Genomic DNA, 21,146 nt, shown 5'->3' with positions numbered 1-21,146 from the left:
TACAAAGTTGAAAATTATCTTCGAAAGACTGTTGATGAAAACGTTACAAAGTTGAAAGTTATCTTCGAAAGACTGTTGTTGAAAACGTTACAAAGTTGAAAGTTATCTTCGAAAGACTGTTGTTGAAAACGTTACAAAGTAGAAAGTTATCTTCGAAAGACAGACAAACTTCGGTAAGTTGTACAGTCTATGTTTTAGTTCTTAATAAAAAATTTCCTTAAATGATAAATGCCTTAGTTTATTGGTAGAAAAAATGGACAACTTTCCAACGGGCGAAGATGCAATCTGTTAAAACGTAACGAAACTGAGTTAGCAAGGTGATAATATAAAGTGCGTGACAAACGTTGCGAAACGTTCTATCGCCAGGATCACTCGAGCTAAGACATTAAAATTAAATGAATTTCCTTAGGTGCTGGGAAATTTCATTTTGGACAGATAAGATAGTCGAGATATAAATTTACATTTATAAAACACTTCTTTCTATGTTAATTCTTTTGTCATATGTAAGTTTGTCTTCATACCGTGACAGAAATAAAAATAGCCTTTGGAATTTTTATTGTTATCATACGTAGTTTTTGTGCTGCCCCAGTGGGATCCATGAGTATTGCCCTGCAAATTTTCCATGACTATTTTTCATTAATTTTTCTCTTACATCCTGTGTGTTTTTAAGCGATGGATTTTTATGTATGCTGGTGTAGAAGTTGTCAACAGCTTGTTTTGAGTCTTCTTTTAATTCTTGAAGCTCTTATTGGGTCAAATAAAATAGACGAACATGGTGATGGACAATTTGCACGGTAATACTCATGGATCCCACTGTACGTGTAGCAGTTTTGAAAGAATCCGCCAAATAAGCTGTTAACAAACAACTTTTGCACCAACACGAGGAAAAAAATCAGAACTTGAAAACATGACACATGGAAGAGAAAGAAAATAATGCTTTTCCATTCTACATCCTGTGTTGTTTCGAGGAATGGAATTCTGTTGATACAAACTAGGTGTTGTCCTCTACTTATGCCGTTTTATTTCAATTCATTATCATCACATTGTGGAAAGCAGACTGAATGAAAATGATGATGGACAATTTGGCTACTGTTTCCTTTGCTGTTTGGTGTACACTCACCTCAGTACTCTGGCAATTTATTCCTTTGCAGATGATACAACTCAACCTACATGATCAGATGGCGACAAAGTGCCAATTTCTACACCTTCATGCAGTACATTTTTCATTCTTATTAATGAAGATGAAGATGCTTCTAAACCTGTGTACAAAGAGTGACAAATAATTTTTTGAATATCCACTATATAAAATACACTGTGTCAGTAAATTTGTTGACCTGTACAAAGAACAAACATAACCACAATATCAATTTGTAAAATATGTAAGGTACACCATCAAGGCCGCCAGCAAATTTTTTCTCGGGGAGGTAGCAGTGCTCAAAGTGGGGTGATCCTAAGGCCTCCCCCCCCAGTTAAAATTCTCATAAAGCATCCGCCAATAGGATAATTTGCATAGGCATCCCCCCACCCACTCAGTTTTCTTCATGTTGATCCATACAAGCATCCCCCACCTTTCCCCGAACTTGGCAAAGCATCCCGGCTAGGGATTTCCACTTCGAGCTCTGGGGTGCAGAGTAAGGTATAATGTCTTGCCCTTCAGCCATAACAACTCATATTTTAACTTGTATTATTGCTATTTTACAATAACATTGAATTGAAAATAACTTGGAATTGTTCTCAAGTTCAGACTTGATTCCACTACTTAAATAGAAACTGGATTCCACATGCTTCCTTTCCATAAACACCTACCACTTTGTAATGAATGGTTCCTTGTATTTTGTACTTCACGATGGCACAGATATCAAAGAAGAGACCACTTAATCTGCTGTCTTTCTTGCTGCCTATCACCCCACGTTACAATTTCATCATTCGAATAATATGAAGTTTTTCCTGTTTCCTGCCAAGTTTCATGGAAATCGGAGGGGGGCACAGGGGCCAGATCCCCACTTCAACTTGTCCTCATCTTGACATTTGAGGGGGGTGGGGTGGGGGTTTGCCCCTAGAACAGTTTTTTAGCCGAAAAAAACACGCATTTCTACCTTTGGACCCCTCTATACACCTGCCAAGTTTCATGGAAATCGGAGGGGGACACTTAGATAACCTCCCTTGTTAGTCTTACACTTTGTAACTATATAACACTGCATATATTATAATGTTTTATTTTAATTTTTAAAACTGTAACGGTAGAACAATTTTATAATTTTTGTATAACATTTCTATCTTGTTAAATGAGTTAAAGGTTTCATCCTGGAATGGAATGTCTCACATTTATGTGTGTTTCCATTTCCAATACATTCGAATGAATACATATTCGTTTCAATGGCATTTACAAAATCACCTCTGACATTTTATGTTAAACAAGTAAGATTATTTTTGTGCGTGAGTGTGTTAGGCGATGCGTAGTAAAGTATTTTAGGAACAACATTTGAAAAAAAATCTTGTAGGACTAACTAATGAAAAATTTCTTTGTAATCGAAGATCATAATTACCTTTTAAGGTGTGGTGATATTATAATGGGATTGAGATACGAAACTCTCGGATCCGGATCCGTTTGCCCATACCTAGGTTGAACGTCATTTCCTTGCAGAAGCCTGACAGCGGGATACACCTGTACTACACCTAGTGTCAAAATGTGCAACGAACTAGACGGGGCTAGGATGTAATTGCACCTTCACTCCTGCCATCTTCGAAAGCAAAAACTTTAATTCGTTCAATGGTAGCAGTTAAGGTTTTTCTTCTGAACAAATGAACAGCACAGGCCGCCAACCAAGGTTGTAGACACGCGTATCTTTCCACCTAATCTGATTCCGTGAACAAGCAGCCTCGACAATCTGTGAATTGGCGCATGGCTCTGGGTTACACCGTTACGTTACTTAATGCTAGGTTAATCTCGAACGAAACTCGACAACAACCCGGCCGTCACACTTCCCAAGAACCACAAAAGCACGCGGTGGGAAAATCGATCTATTATTCTTCGCTCTACACAAGCTTCATATCAGTGGTTGTTCCACATGAGCGTAAACTCCAACATTAGTTCAAGAGGGTTGTTGACATTCTCACGACACATTCAGACCACCATTGCTGACTTGTGGGCAGTGTTGCCAGAACCGTAAAGCACAAATACTCTTTTGAAGGTGCAAAATTTCCCTTTTCACACAATTTTGTCTTCATCTTGTAAAAATTAAAATCATGATAAAACTTAATATTGTCAAGTTGTAGTAGTAGAATTAATAACATTTAATTTACACGTAGAAATGTCCAATTCACATAAATATTATGACTGATGCATTATTAGTCAAAGTCGTCGAAATTTTGTTATAATCACTGGCGTACGAAGCGGAAGGGGGGCTGATGGAGCTACAGCCCCTCCAGAAATTTTGAGAAAAATAAAAAAAAATCAATAACTCTGGAAAACCAAACTGGTAAGTGTAAACTCTCCTTAAAATTACCCCCGATTAACATTTTTATCTTGGAAAAACTTTTAAAACTAAGTTTAAAAATGGTAGTTACCTATTATTTTGTAGTGATCTCGCCACTGTCTACATCACAGTTCCTTCCGAAAAAAATCCTGCGTATATGGTAGTGCTTATAAACTCACTTTGTGCTCAGAGAGACTAATCTAATTTAATTGGATCTAATATTTAAAGTGGCATCGGGGATCGAACCTGAGTCCACTTGATTACAAGGCTAGATTAATGTGCAATCATGGGCGTAACTTGGAGCGTAACTTTGGAGGGGCAAAATCGAACTTCGGATTTAACTTTGGGGGCGAGGGCAGAATGAAACTTGGAGCTTAACTTGGGGTGGAGGGGGGGGGGGCAGGATCAAAGTTGGGACTTTACTTTCGGGGGCAGAATGAAACTTTCACTTAATTTTCGAGGGCTGAATCTAACTTGGGACTTAACTTTCGGGGGTAGAATCAAACTTAGACTTAATTTTTGAGGGCTGAATCAAACTTGGGACTTAACTTTCGGGGGTAGAACGAGGGCTGAATCAAACTTGGGACTTAATTTTTATAATTAATAACTTGAAAATTTTGGGGGGCAAATGCTCCCCCTTGCCCCCGCCAAGCTACGCCTATGACCAAAAAAGAGAGATAATAGTAGATAATGAAGATTACTGCTAGGAAATTGTACACTTTGCAAGAAAATTCACGAACTATTAAAAATTCCGTAAACAGTAGTCTTATCGCTTGCTGTGGTATTTAGTTACATTATAATTTGAAGCAGTGGCGTAGCAAGGGGTGGGCGACCTACCGGTGCCTCGCACACGAAGGGGCCTCGCGTCCCATGGGGTTGACAAGAAACGTAATAAATAAAAATGATAAAATTAGATTGAAAAGGCTAAGTTTTGTCGCCAATAAAATTAAAACATTCTGTTTTAATCTGGTTTTAAATTCTAGTTTAAAGTTATAATTTGAATGAACACGTCAAATCAGAAGGGTAACATATAGGCGGGCGGGGCTCTAAGCCTAAGGGACTAAAAATTTCTCCATCGCATGCTCCGTTTTTGTCAATAATTTATTATTATTAATAATATTTAAATATGATAATTTGAGGACGTATCTTTGAAGATTTTCTATCTAGGCATATTGGGATTTCAAATTTAAAGAATGGGTGGGGACCTCGCATTCTAATCTCGCCCAGGGCCTCGCAATATATTGCGACACCTCTGATTTGAAGTTATTATGGTTGGAAGCCAAGTTTTAGAATGAATACATGTACTATTCCCCACGAAAAGATCCCCCGGACATCTCTGATAATTACCCTACAATTTTTTTTGTCTTTCATTAAATTTCTCGTTTTCCTTTACCCTTTTCACCTTAAATTCTGCCTAAATTTCCCTGTGGCGAGGGAATATCTCGTTATCTGGCAACACTGCTTGTGACATACTGAAAACTAGCACTGTTTTGCTCCTTCAGATGGCTTCCTTGTAGTCTAACGGTGCGCGCAGAAAGCTGTCGACCTGGATACGGGTAACAACAACAACGTCTGCCATTTTGTCAATTGTCTCCATTGAAGTGCGTTCCCAGCGACACGTAACGGGATAGCACGGAATCTCTTTATTTGTCAGAGCTAAGACCTCTATATGTTACAATGTACTCTCGTGTCAGGCACTTATCCATGGGGATATCCAAATGTCTAATTTAAATAATGTATAGTGGTAATTATTTTTACATCCTTATAAGGATGTATAATAAGTTTAAATGTATTAAGAAATCCATCATCAAGGCTTCTACTCCCACGTTTTCGCCTTTAGATGGCTCCCCCCCTCCACGGAAATAAAATTCTGGCTATGGGCCTATCTCGTGTAATGGACGATGAGACCTAAATATACTTATTTTAAAGTTCAAAACATTAGATTTGGAAAAGTAATGCGGTTTCAAAGTAAGTGTTACTATTGAGAACTTTTAGTTCGAACTTGAACACCAACATCAGTGTTCCCGAGATTTTCCAGAAGAACACAGGAACAAGATAGTTGTTATCCAAACTCAACACAATGTTATAAAAGGAAAAGCCAATGTTTATCATGAGATCATTCACAAACTATAGTTTGTTTTAAATATTTTGAAATGCAAAAACAAATTAAAACTTTGAATTATCTTTATTATAGTCTTAAGTCTTTGCAGAAAATGACGTGCAATTCTCCTGATCTTTAACGAATGTTACTTTATAACTCACAAGAAATAAAATTGTTGAAAGTATTGCAACTTAACACACAGAGTTCATTGTCAACAATGAAGACATGGTAATTTTGAAGGATTTCATGGTAATCTGATGAAACTGTTCTTATCCTTACAGAATTTCTGTTCGTTTGTTTCTCTTCCAGATAGCATAGCAATTCTCTTCTCAAATATATGAGGGGGATTCGTACAGAATAGAGCACGACTACAAATTGTATCCAGTGGCGGCGATTAGGGTTGGGCAAGATGGGCAGTTGTCCCCCACTTTTCGCCACTTTTGTCCCCGTACTATGCTAAAGCTTATATACAAAGGAAAATATACTGTCTTTGCCCCCCAGTTTTGGAACCCAATCACCTCCACTCACTGTATCTCAACAGTTAATAACTGAATATTTGAAACTGAACTATGTTTTCAATTTTTGTATTAATTGTTATGAATCATACCAATTGCACGAGTGTAGCATATATTTTATAATACACATTTACGTATTATCCGTACCAGCTAACTGTAGACCAGGCGAACGAGAACAAGTCTCTGCGCAAGTAGTGACGCGAGACAGCTCCACCAATGAACAGTGAGAGAAACGGGATTGCGTAATGGGCGATGGGAGTTTTCCCGATTTCCTCCTTCGCTATGCAGCGTTGCAAACTTTTGAAAAGGATAATACCGAACGCACATGGCAAACGGACCGTATTTTTGTCTCCAGGTCAGAACGATTGGTTTAAGAATTTCTTAGGGAAATATTAGGGATAAAACTGCAAGAGCAAATTTCCACAAGCCGTGCATTTAGCGTACGGACTAAGGTCTGGAGCGTACATCCTTACATGTACGGTCAGGACCGTACGGTTGGCAACACTGCACTTTCACCACTCGATTTTTCTCCTCCTCCTCTGCCGATATGCGCGGCCCTGCTCTACAGTTAGCTGGGACAGGGTATAAAAGTGTGTATGAGTTCGAATTCTGTAAAAAAAAATCTGTAGTAATGCGACTAGCGAACACTTCTAATAATTTTGATTAGAAATATTTTTAAATTACCCCAAATTTTAGTTTCTTTCTAAAGTCATCTAATTTTTTAAAAATATATATATTGCTGATAGATTCATTTCATACAATGTCGTAATTTTTAGATTGAAGAACAGGCAAATGCACAACTTACGGAATTGGCGAAAATCCCTGGATTTTAACATTTGTTTTGGTTACCATAACGTGGATGAAGATTAAATGTTTAAAAATGATTTGTCATTTATTTTACCCTGTATGTTAATCCATATAGGTCGTAATATTTTTTTTTTATTCCTCTCCTCCGAAAAATATTCTAAACAGACACGGGACAATAATGACCAAAAAAATCTTGTCAAAGTCTGTGAGGTCAGCCATCATGCAGGAAATAGTCAAAATCAAACGTGCATAACAATAAATTAAATTTATGACAGTGCCCCATGAATACAGAGCGAAATTAGTATTTAGAATATAAAGTAATAAGAGCAAGAAATCAGTAGTTTTTAACATATTCTTTTGATATATGATCTTACATGTAATTATCTTCTAAATCTGAGTATGTTATTTGAGTATGCGCAGTATCTTCATGTGAAAATCTGAAAAGTAGTGTTTTTTGCTCTGTGTACATATGGGTATATGTTACATGTGTGCTGAAATATTCATATTGCATTCTAATATGAAATAAGTCGATGAAAAAGCAGAATCCAGCATAATTGAATGAGAAAAAAAATTGAGGGGCTCGTTGTAACAGTGGTCCTATGTAAACTAAAATATTCTCAGTAGTGTCTTTATGCATAGCTTCATGGAAAGTTATTTTCAGTAATTATACTATATATATAACTCATTAATTTGATATTTACTTTTGGTAAATTGTTGAGTCCAATCGACCATTGTTTACTTTTTTGTTGTCCTTGCATGCAACAGTAAATTTGGGTTTGGTTTAAACTACTGTTGCGATGAACCCTTCAATATACTTTATTTAAAATGTTGCTGACAGAAATTTGACATTTGTACAGGCTAATCCAGTATATGTTCTCATATCATAATTATGTCCATTTAGAAATATTTTGTGTGAGTTGTATACACTGCCAGGTACTAATACGAACATTTACTTGTGTCTTTTCAGATGAAGAATGGAACGAACGCGGCGACCCAGCGGCCATTTCTGAAGACTCGCTCTTCCTAGTGCAGCCAACATGGCAGATCAGCCGCGACGTGTCTCTTCCGAGAGCCAGGCGCATCCACAGCATGGAGCTCCCTCTCACAGAGTCGCCCTCGCTGGACGTGGCAGCACTGCAGCGACGGCGACGGGCAGAGGAACGTCAGCGATCGCCGTCACCTAGCCACGACAGCAGCCCGTCCGGTCCTCTGTCTCCGCGGGAGAGGTTCCAGGACGCAAAGGAGAAATTCCTGTCTCTGGAGCGCGAGAGATTGGAAGAACAGGAGAAAGCCCTCCAGCAACACATGGAGAAGAAACGACAGGGGATCGCTCCTTGGATGTCCAGGTCGGCGCCGTCGAATTCCGAAGTTCCAAGACAGTACAGGGAGCATCGGGAACTGAGATCCTCGGATCGGAGCATGGAGAGAAAGGGTTACAACAGCCACGACACAGGATACGCGTCTCGGAGTGGACGAGAGGAAAGCAGACCTCGTTCAGGATGGTCCAAATCCCGTGAAATCTCAACTCCAGACCTTGATGAAGTTGAGCATTACAAACTGGAACGTCACTTGAGTCGAGAAAGTAACGGATATCGAGGAAGAAGGATGAATGATGAGCCGGAAGATTTGGATGACGACCTTGAAGACCGAAGTCCTCGCAGGCGACTGGCAACAAGACTACCATCCGCCGAAGAGGAGGAAGAAGCGCTGAAACGCAGCTACAGTCGACGAGAGTACCATAGGCAAAGATCCCGAGAGAGCCTCGACAGCGGACGAGCTAATGGAGACTACAAATACAGACGAGGAGATGTTGAGGAACCAGCGCATCATCAGCGAATAAGGTACAGAAGCCCAAGAAGACAAGAAAGAAAGGATGATAGCTGGGAACCCCAAGAACGTCCAATTAGCCCAATAAACCCAATCCCATTACCAAGAACACGTTACCTCCCTACACCGTCCTCTTCAAGGGAACCGCAGAGATCAATGCCAACTCCTAATCCTCGCTCACCGGATCCAGTCGAGCCAAGTCCCGAGAGGCGTAGCTGTGGAGGAAGCGGGGACAGGAGAATCATAGATAAACCAGAGAAGAAGCGAAGGTCAATGTTCGAAATGTTGGAAGAAGAACGTCGACGCAATTCTAATGAACTAGCTAAGGAATTTAAGCGTCGATCGTACCAGGAAATCCCGGAGAACGAACGTCGGGATAGAAGCCATGTTCCTCAGCCAAATCCTGGAAGAGGTGGCAGCGGGCACAGGCCAATGTCGTACCAGGAACTTGCAGATCACGAGAGGTATCCAGGGCTGGACAGGGAGACGGCTAGACTCCAGCACCATGCCATTCCACACCAGGTAGTAAGCAAACAGGACAGTCAGGATCCCCACAGAAGTAGATACCGTCACAGCTACGCAGAACCTGAATTCCACAGGTCCACAAGTTCATTGTCCTCTAGCCGTGTAGGAATTGCGGCTCTACACCCTTACTGAGGCTGAGTCAAAGTCTCAAGCAGAACTTGAACGAACGCCTTCGAAAAGTCATCAAAGAATTCAAACACTAGAATAGTTTGCGACGCGTAGTCAACGAATCGTCCTACCTGGTAGCTAAATAAATCTTTATGATTAGGGTTTTTTACGCGGCTCCCTATATCTGCTACCAACAATGCAATGCATGTATGCACTTCTTTAGATTTTACGATATAAAGTCTTAAGAAGATAAATTCCTGACTACAACATTGTAATGATTCTGATAGTCTATGTGACTACACGCAAACAGATGTTTTTGCTTTGCTTTGACTACGAATACATACATTATTAAAGTACTTCAAACTAGAGGCAAAAAAACCTACCAGTTTTTACTGCATATCCTGAAAAATGCATGTCAATATGAATGCCCTACAATAATATCATGGGTAAACTATCACTAATATTAGCTGACAATATGGATTTTATAAAAAAAATGTTAGAAACTATTTCTAGGGACGAAGTGCCTTCACTGGAAACCAATTTTGTACATTAATTATTTATCAACTAATAGTGATACAATGGGGTAGGCCTATTTATCCTTGGTAGAGACCCCAGAATGCTCAAAAATGGCATATTTGGTAAATATGTTTGCAGTAGCTGCCTTAAAAAATGACAGCGAGTTATCGTGCGAAATCAGATGAGCAGAACGAATGTTAACAAAATACTGACCTTAGGAATTGTTATGTAGGTGAGCGAGTTTTTTGCGTACACAAAGAAGTGTATAGTTAAGCGAATGAGTCATTATGTGCCTATAAAGCACTTTTTATATATGCACGTGTACTGTTTTGTATAAAATTTTAATTATCTCTTCCATACTACTTCGTTACTAATATAATGTACAGAACATATCAGTGAAACTGGTGTTTTCATGTGAGAGAAATTTTAAGAGAGAATTCATATGTATGATCGTTGTTTTTTTCTTTTGTCTGATTGTTTGGGGAGAATACGGTATTATGTTTGAAGGACTTTCTTTGTTCTTTCGGGTTGTGTGTTCGAAAAGGGAACTTGTGTGGTGTGTCTTTAGAACAATATTAATTGAAAAGGTTTGCGTACTGTGAGCCATTACATAAGAAAATTTAATGTATTCTTTACAAAGCAATGTGCTGTATTGTATCCAGTAGATACATTTAAACCATTCCGAAATCTTGCTTGTAAAAGAGTAATAATGTTTCTAAGAAATCAGAAATAAACGTTTCATCTTTGTACAACACTAACGCTAACAAGGAAATGTGATAGTTATTTTAAGATCAGTATGAATAATTTCGTTGTTTAAAGATGCATATAATAATTGAACACGTGTTTGTAAATTATGAAGCTTTTGTAATTTGTCCTAGGTGATTTTCATGTATATACATTTATGGCATTTATCCATTTCTCTTTTTCAGTATAACAATTTTATTTGTCTTGCAGGGAATTATATTAAGAAATAGAAAACAAACTTCATAATTATTTTAAGAAGACATTTTTATGAATGACGAAATTTTACATTCTAATATGTGAATTTAAAGTGTACGTGACATACGTTACGTAATGTGTTACCCATGATCTTTAATTTCCTGGTTTTAATGCAAAATACTTTTAAATGTGTACAAAATAAAATTAGTAAATGAAATAAAATTGAATTAATTTTTATCAAGATATATCAAACCCTGCAAAACAGTCCCTCTCTCACTGAATCTTTCTCAGTACTTTTTTTTACTAAAAACTAAAGTTATGAGTGTGTTATAAAAAAACTGAGCTTTGCCAAATTAATGCCAATTTGTGAAATTGCTAATTTATGGTTGTACATATTGTATAATAATACAATGTTCATGATGTATTTTTACGTACAAGAGGTGGATAAATAAAACTGAAATCAAACAACTCACAGATCGTAGAATTTTCTTTGTAAATATATATGTAATCCTCCACATGCTCATTGATATAAGGAAATCTAAGATACTCAAATCAGATATTCCTCTAATTGAAGGGCTCGTGTGTAAAACATGATAAGTGATATTTTGGTAATTTTATAGTTACAAAGTAAAATGTGTCTTCCTTCATGTCATAGAATTTGCATTGCAATCAGTGAAGCCTTGTGAAATTGGTAAATACAACACGAAAACAATTTATCGACACTAGTATAGCTTCTAGTAAACTTTTTCTTAACGAACTCGGAAATGACCAAAATGTCACAATGTTTTACACCCGAATCCTTCAAATAATAGTTAACACGTTAGAGCATTTACTACGTTATCAATACAACGAGATATCTCCTGGTTTATTGGTCATAGATTTTTAAATAATTACTCATTAGGATAATTTATATCATGAAAATAATTAAGGATTGAATCAGAATTCATTACAAAATTTAATCTCTGTGGCATTTACAGAGGATTTCTGAATAGCAAGACCGATAGAACTAATATTTCATTACAATTATTATTCTATCGGCATTTTGTGCATAATATATGAATGTATGTGTGTGTGTGTGTGTATATATATATATATATATATATATATATATATATATATATATATATATATATATATATATATATATATATATATATATATATATGTACACACACACACACAAACACACATACTTCTAGAGCATTCCCTGCAATTCGCTACGAGACTCGGCGGCAAGCGGCCTGGCGTCAGAGCGTGTCTTTCGCGGTGGACGTGGTTCGCGACAGTCGCTGGAGTCGGCTATTAAAATTAGTTTTCATATTGTGTTTTCATACCTTGACTACAGGTGGTGTTGAAAATAATGTCCCTCCGCTGTAACACATTCCTGGCATCTCCGAAGGAAATTGACATTTACACGCGCACGTTCGTCTACTGTAATTCTCCCGATTTCTCGTACAATACTGTCTTTTAACTCCCGGATGGTGTGCGGATTATCTTTGTAAACTTTATTTTTATTTTTTTTAGATTTAAGAATTTTAGTGGCTCTAAATGCTGTGATTTTTGAAACATCCGTTTCTTGTGAGAGGTGGCGGATAGATTTCCGAGGAGACTGTTCTAACCTTTGTGCTATCTCATAGAGTTTTTCCTCAGTAAGTACACGTGGGTTTTTCTTTCCACTTTTATTCAGAACTGACCCTGTTACTCTAAACTTTTTTACGAGGTTTAATATAGTGGTCCTATGTGGAACGGGAACACCAGGAAATTTCGTTGCAAGACGTCGTCGCACTTCAACACAATTCCTCTTTCAGAAGTAACACTCGACAAGATAAATCCTTTGTTGTAATGTAAACTTTTGTGGTGCCATATTAAGCCACAATCTTCAACACACGGACACGACACAACACAACTTCCTAGGGAGGATTATACTGGCGTCAGTCTACAACGTCAACAGAAAGGGAAAGAGAGCAAAGGCAGGGAGAGCGAAAAAAACAGACTGTAGCGTGCGACTGTCGCGGACCCGTTCACCGGGAAAGACAAGCTCTGACGCCGGGCCGCTTGCCACCGAGTCTCGTAGCGAATGTCAGGGAATGCTCTGTATTAGTTACGTAAAGGTTGTTGTCAATTTTTTTACCTTCCATCGATCGATCGAGAATATAAATATATCACTATCCCAGCACGTGATTCAGTTTACAAACTTATAATTTTCGTATAGAAGTTTCAACCTATATCAGGAAACCAGGATATGTACCAATGTATTGCCTAGTACCCATTGAGCATATGGTTACGTAGAAAATGCAGATTCAACTTATTCGTCCATCCTGTACAGGTTTTTTGCACCCAGGTAAAAAGTATAAATATACGTATTATGTAGAGTAGCGGTGATCGGGTGCCATACTGATAGGGCAAGGACAGTTGATGTTTTCTGGGTAGACAAGGCTTAGCATTAAGAGGCCATAGTGCGAGGGCAAAAAGTAGCAACTGCCCACGTCCCCCTAATCGCAGTCACTAAATACATATATTCATGACGAGGGCTAGGATTTCAATGACTTATTTCTGGTAATCCGTAAACGTACCTGTTTAGTATTTACTTGTTTTCTGACAGATTAAACATTTTAAGATGTATTTCCTATCCTGGGGCATTTTAAAAGCATTTTTGGGTTAATAATACACTTTTTTTGTCATTTTAGGTTATTTTTTATTAATTTTCTTACTTCTGGAGCTTATATATTTTAAAATTTAAATATTTAATAAAAATGTTGAATAACTTCCTGTGCCAGCTGATGTTGAACGCAACATGTTGTGATGACAATCGTTGGTCATTCTTTTCATAATATCTTTAACGTATTCCCACTCAAGCACTAAGCTCAGCTGATAGGCCTAGTTGCAACTGATTTATCGGGTATAAAAATAATTTTGATTTGACAATATTATTTTTTACATTTTAAATAATAAAATTCTTTAAAATTATTTTTTAAAGTTTTTTTTTCAATTTTTAGTTAAATTTGATTGTTTTTAGGGAATTTTTTTGATAATTATTTTTTGTCAAGACATTCCTAGCCCTATTTATGACCCATTAACCATACGCAGAGTTTCACGGGGGGCAATTTCCCCCACCTGGCTGCAGAACCAAGTTTTCCTCCTCTTATCACCTAACGAGTCTGAAATTAAGAACTGTGTGCCTGGGTATTGAAGTTCCAAACATCACAAGCCAACGGATAACTGCCAGGTCTTGCAAGCTTCCAAGGACCTCTGGCGTATCAACAGTGAATATCTTTCTTGCAATGCACAGTCTCCAGGACAATGAGTAATGCAGTCACTGTTGCCAACTATTAGATTCTATACTATTCAAGGAGACAAGAAAGCATTTATCCCATTAAGAAACGTTCATCATGTTTAATCAATTCGAGTTGCAGATAAAGTAAGATATTTTCCATGGTGGAAATCTTTTGTAAAGGGTTTTCCAATAAGAACAATATGGTTTTACAATGACATAACATAAAAACTATTAAAGATACAACGAAACTTTATATAATATTTTGAAGCATAGTTTATTACATTATGTTTTGAATAACACATCATTTAAGTGTCCACCTCGACTTCGTGCACACGAGTGAATTCTATGAACCCAATTTTCGATGACTTTGTGCAATAACTCTGGTCTAATGTGACGAATGCAGCGTTCGATGTTCAATCTTAATGCATCAAGGGTTCGTGGTCTGTTTGCATAGACTATAGATGTCAAATAACCCCACAAAAAAACGATATAAAGGAGTTAAATCGCAACTTCTTGAAGGCCAACTAACAGTTGCATTTCTTGAAATAATTCTTTCACCAAACTGTTCTTGCAATACGTCTATAGTGGGTGGCATTAGCAGTATGACATGTGACATCGTCTTGTTGGAACCACATGTCCTCCAAATTAATTTCATCAAAATTTGGCCACAAGAAATCTGTTAACAATCGGCACCTCTCACCAGTCACTGTAACTCCATCTCCTACCTCGTTTTGGAAGAAAAAATGGTTCGATGATGCCACCATGCATTGCCGGATCTACAAACCCCTCCCCTGCAAAATATTACCAAAGGCACCCCTCTACCTGCCTGCCTTCACACACACACACACACACACACACACATATATATATATATATATATATATATATATATATATATATATATATATATATATGTATATATATATATGTATGTATGTATGTATTATATTACACTTTACACACATATAATGTATCTCTGTGTGTGTAATTCTTGATCTCATGTTGACAAAGTGACATACAAGAGCCTACAGGGTGATTCAAAAGTTCCTCAACACCCCCTCCCCTATAAAAAGTAAAGTAGTTAGGCTGGGTACAATTGGTCATGGTAGGAACAGGTTAGGCTTGAGGGGAACCACATTGATGTGTTCCAAGCGTACATCCGCCATATTGAATTCAACTCAAAGTTTTGAAATGGGAAGGGGTGATGTGTATAGGCGCCGATTTCTTCAGAGCTGAGTAAAGCATAAATACTGATTTGCTTCTGTTTGTCGGTGGGGGGGGGGGAGTTTTTTTTAAAAATTTTGAGACCTATTAAAAATTGTAATTACTTTAACTAGATTTGACAAGACATGTACAGTAGCTATATCAGGGTACATCGAGCTTTATAAGGTGGACAAAAAATTAATTGAACTACTATGAGTATGTAATTATAGAACATAATACTATACATGTAACTTTTGACTGATAATTTGATTATCATATTCTGTTTATAATATGTATTCCTACAATCCTTTATAAGAGTTTCATATCTTCACACATATTTTTTAACAGAGGAAGGTCCAAGACAAAATTTCCATCCAGGCAAGGTCGGTTTTTGGCAAGCTAAATGTTAACCCTGTCATAATATACCATGCGATTTCCTTAATTCATTGTCAGTTTGAAAAAGGAAATACTGAAATAGTAAACGCACAAGCACAAGAAAGACACTCAAAGTGAGTGATAGTCCCACATTATAGATTCTGCCCTTTTGAGAGCAAAATCCTGCGTATTTTGCCACCTGTTGTGTGTGAAGTTTCTGTGTGCAAAAGTTATGTAATATGTTGAAAATTATACATTGGGCTCCCTATAGGGGGGGAAGGTGCAAACGAGAACGGGAGGGGCCCGGACTCTAGCCCCCTCCCCGGTTTCGGCGCCCGTGGTGATGTGATATATATATGACACTGTCTTCTCACACACCTGGAAAATGATGCATTTGTTATATGATCATGCCGTCATAAGGTTGACGAAACCTTCACCACTCCATTTCTTGTGAAATTCTAGCCCGATTTGATTCAAGTTTGACTGCCACGCAGGAGACCCGGAGTGGGTGATCTAATGTCGGATTTTTTTACGGCTTTGTCCCCGCATAAAGCGCCTGCAGGGTCCATCCAGCCTCAAATCAAATGGTACCCGGTGGGGGGTAAAGGTGACCGGAGCGTGGTGCAAATCACATCACCTCCAAGATGTCCTACCCCCACATACCCTAAATGTGCCTTCCTGGCACGGTGCTATATACACAGGAACTTTAACTTTACCTGTATACAATGTATTCGTTTCTGTACCACTGAGTAACTACGTTTATTTTTTACATACGCATATACGAACCTTCTATTATGCCAAAGGCTTCATTGTCTCAGGCCCCCCCCCCCCCCCCCCGCACTGCGGGGTTTTGAGGCTTGTAGATACGGCACTGACCCGTCTCAATAAATACGTCAGTGAGTGGCATTGCCTCTGTGCTGGCCTCTGGTTTCTGTGTTTTTTGTTTCGGTGAAAAACAGAATGAATTATCTTGTTGATGGACAATTTGCCATTGGCTGGACTACATTTCACAGTCACGTCAGAAACTTCAGTGGTTTGGCTTGCACTTAAGCTTCAGGCATAAATTAGGTAGAACAACAATTGCTGGGTGGAGTCTCTTCGAGAACCAAAGTATAGCGGAATACTCCGAGTTCAAACGCTGAAACAATCTAAGTAAACAAGACATGTTGTTAGACCATAACGGTATGCGGGACGGGACATTCCTTTCTTTTCTGAACAGGCATAGAAGAAATTAAAATTCTGATATTACTCTGGAAATTTGGATTCACTAAGACAAATTAACAACAACCAGAGATGTCACTTTGCTTTTCTTGACATAAAATATCAACCTAGACCTAACGAAAATACTGAAAGTGTGTTTCTTTACAGTAAATAATTATGCTCAAAATTGTTTCAATGCAAAGAATATACAAAGAGATTTGCATGAGTGTCTCACACATATTTTACCATTCAGATTCAAAACTCACAAAATCATAATACTTTACCATTTATGTTTTTTGTTTATAGAGATGAAGTTCTTTATTAATTATAATAATTCCAAAAATTATCATCATTACCAACCATTTGTACACTTTCACTGGCATGAGTGTCACGAATGACATGCATTCTCACATGGCGCTTTGTAGGCCCACCTACTGCATTTTACCTCCTATTTACATTATATTTATGTTTTTATGAACAAAAGTAATACAGAAATCCTAGCTCTAATTATAACCTACATCTCGATATGGTTGTGGATTACACATCACAGTCTGGGCAAATGAAAGGTCCTTTATCATCCTTGGTGAGTCCCAGACACTACGCGAACGTAAGAGTAACAAATGCCACATTTGGCAATGTCTACACGATATATTCCTATGTAGGCCATATTGAGTCCACCTTACATGGTGTTCTTTTTTCCTTCGCTTTGTTGTAAAGTACAAATTATGAACTATAATAATATGTACTAGAGATATAAACGCCTATCACTTGAAAGATGTAGTAAGTAATAACTTCACTATGCAATATTACATTAAGTAGAACACAATCACGTGGTCCAGCTATTTCGATTCTTTGTCTTCAAGTTACTGCACTATTGGTACAACCAACAGGTTCAATCACGTCATTCGGACAGTCTAAATGACATACTAACGCCATCTTTTGAATTAACCTTGTAACTACTTGGAAACAGCAAATAGGCCATATTGGGTGCTAGGCCATATTGGGTCCAGGTACCTTATTTGCTATTACAAGAATAAATATTAAAATAACTGTCTGCTGTGAAATTGCATTTTTAAACGTAAATGCTCTTTCCCAAACACCCTAGGTATTGTGTAACGAATATTATTAATATATAGAGACTAAAGCCATATTAGATATATTCAAACTTGGAATTTTAGACATAACTTGATCGATTGTACACGCATGTTGTAATGAATTCCAGGGAAAGAAAACCAGTGGCATTCTTGATATCATAACCCATTTTGGCAAATACCCTTGTGATGTTTCAAGGAAGCAAAGAGATATTAGAAAACTGAAGCCATCCTGTTGTTCATGATTCTGCAAACCAGTCTGGTTTCCCGTGCATGAATTCCTGTGTGCGATGCGACAAGCTAGTTTGTTCACATCGTGTGATGCCGTGACCTTTGCCTCGCGGTCGTCTCTTCACTCTTGACACAGTTCTTCTCCATCGGTCACTTCACAGAATCGAACAGTGTTGCCATCCGACCATGTAAGTTTCAAGTTCCCTGCAGGACGAGTTAGGTAAATTTTGTCGCTGAAACTTCTTCGTTTTGAACTGAAGAAGAAAGGGCACGTATTGTTTTGGTGTGAGCAGAGCAGAGAGTCTAGTTGAGACTGGGCGGCATTTTAAAAGTGGGAAACACTGCGCATTGTAAATACAATCGAAATCGAACACGGGACCCCTCGATTACAAAGCAACGGCTTCCGTAATACGGAAGGTTGTATGATTTATATAAAGATTTATAAAATAATATACATAAGTAATTTGTAGACATCAGAAAGTACATTCATAATAATAATAATAATAATAATAATTCCTTTATTTAGCGGGCGAGGTTTAGCCGTAGGCTGCTCTGCCACCTAACCCTTGTCATGAGCTTCATAAGAATATATAAGTATATATAATATAATATGATAATATATGAGTACAGATGGAAATCTTGATTACACTAAAGAGAAATAAAAAAAAATCACCTTACCTACAATTACGAATATTCTCATTTCAGTAATATTAGTCATAAGATAATGTAAATGTGAAAGAACAAGAAATTATTTAAAAAAATACAAATGTGAAAAGAAAAAAATATAAATGTGAATGTTAACATAAGGTTGCATTTAAGTAAATAATAATAATAATAATTTGAAGATATTAATAAAATTCCAATAGTTACAGTTATAGAATATGAGTGTTTTGTCGTTTGTTGAGTGCCAGTTCACTTCTAGTATGTACTACTGTTCTGCTGCTGTTCCTGTAGAAGCAATTCTTTCAATTTAATTTTGAAACTCTTATTGAGTTTTATGGATTTAACATTTGTTGGTAGTGCATTTCATGCTTTCGGGGCAGATATAGTAAAGGATGAGGTATATAGCGTAGTGGAATGGTGAGGAATGTCAAGTTCGTTGTGACGACGTGTAATCATATGGGAACAAGATATACAGGTAATGGACAAAATAATATGAACACCTTGGTTTGCAAAGGCCTATATACGCCATCGTGGAAAAGGAACAACACTCAGCAGAGATTTCAACCATCTAGTGGCGATGAAAGCAAACATATCAGTCTATCAGAAGCTGGTGTGAGAGTTGCATGCGAGCAGTCAGCTATCCGTCAAATGCAGGTATGTCCGACCTTTCAGACTTCAAAAGAGGCATAATCATAGGAGCCCGCCTGGCTGGAGCATCTGTGACAAAAACAACTACACTTGTTGGTGTAGCACGGAGCACAGTGTCAACTGTTCTGACAGCCTACAGACAACATGGAAAGACAACGTCTGCAAAGGAGAATAGTGGGCGAAAAACAAAGTTATCCAACAGGGATCGACGTGTGTTGAAGCGAATAGTGACTCGAAAGCACAAGACAACACTGTCCCAGATAACCGCAGAGATGAACAATCACCTCCAGGACCCTGTGTCAATGAAAACCATTCAAAGGGAGCTGCATTCTGTGAACATTCATGGCAGAGTTGCCATCCTAAAACCGTTGGTGACTCCACGCAATGCAGTGACACGAAGAAGGTGGTGCCAAGAGCACAAGAATTGGACACAGCAGCAATGGGAACATGTGATATGGTCAGACGAATCGTTTTTCACATTATTTCAGACCACAGGACGTGTTTATGTGTGGAGAACTCCTGCTGAAGCATTTGATATTGACTGCTTAGTGCCTACCGTGAAACATGTTGGGGGGGGGGGGTCTGTGATGGTTTGGGGGGCTATATCTTGGAATGGTGTTGGCCCACTTGTCGTCCTGCGTGGGAGAATCAACGCAGAGAAGTACTGCACCATCCTGGGTGACCACCTCCATCCCATGGTTCAGACTTTGTTCCCCGATGCATGCCCCATCTTCCAAGATGATAACGCCCCTATTCACACTGCTAGGTGCGTTGATGCATGGTTTGATGAGCACAGTGATGAGGTAGAACATCTCATCTGGTGTCCACAGTCCCCCGATCTTAACATCATTGACCCTTTGTGGGGTATTTTGGAGGCCAAAGTGCGTAATCGGTTTCCACCTCCAATGACACTTTCGGAACTTGAGACTGTTTTGTGCGAGGAGTGGCTACGTATTCCAGTTCACACTGTACAGGACCTTTATTTGTCTATCCCACGTAGGATACAAGCTGTCATTCAGGCAAGGGGGGCCCAACCCCCTACTAATACAAGTTTTCTGCAATTGCATTGGTGTTCATATTATTTTGTCCATTACCTGTATATGTACTGATACAGTGATCAGAACGCTACATTTTAAAAGTATCTCCAAATTTCCCAGCTATTTTAATAATTATAATCCGTGGCGCGATAGCCTTTGAAGGGCCTTGGCCTATCTCCCGCCTGCCAGTCTCCCTCCCACAATCCTACCTTGAGATGTGGATTTCTTCAACCGGTAATGGGGTGACGAGGGGTCAGCACGTCGAACCCCCAGCCTTTATAGGAGATTTTCGAGACCGGATTACCGGACTCCTCACTCGTAGCTCCCCAATTTCCTCACGATGGTGGGTTACCACCGGCTCTATACACAGGCAGAAAATTCCGGGAGACTGAACCCGGGATCGAACCCACCCAGCCACCGTCCAAAGCAAAGTGCCTTAGACCACGGAGGAGGACACTCATTTTAATAGTTTTCATAAAATTGATCTTTTCCCTGTTTCACCTAAAGTAGAAGGTTTTTCCCCTTTGTAGACAAGGCTTAGCATTAAGAGGCCATATAGTGCGGGGGCAGAAAGTGATGGGGGCGCCCCACCGCTCCCCTAATCTGGAAA

The 21,146-nt window shown here is 38.4% G+C and overlaps 1 protein-coding gene across 1 annotated transcript in view; it reads left to right on the top strand.

The window, feature by feature from the left end:
• Positions 1-11,277, top strand: part of LOC146002375 (uncharacterized) — a 276,890-nt gene extending 265,613 nt beyond the window's left edge. Inside the window, exon 4 of the mRNA XM_083140104.1 lies at positions 7,867-11,277. Within this exon, the coding sequence (XP_082996230.1) occupies positions 7,867-9,383 (1,517 nt within the window). The 3' untranslated portion in view covers positions 9,384-11,277. The remainder of the gene's footprint in view (positions 1-7,866) is intronic.
• The last annotated feature ends 9,869 nt before the right edge of the window (positions 11,278-21,146 follow it).

This window comes from Lepisma saccharinum, chromosome 18 (genome assembly GCF_977018435.1).
Source record: "Lepisma saccharinum chromosome 18, izLepSacc3.1, whole genome shotgun sequence".
In the NCBI taxonomy this organism is placed as follows: Eukaryota; Metazoa; Arthropoda; class Insecta; order Zygentoma; family Lepismatidae; genus Lepisma; species Lepisma saccharinum.
This window is presented reverse-complemented; position numbering and strand designations above follow the sequence as displayed.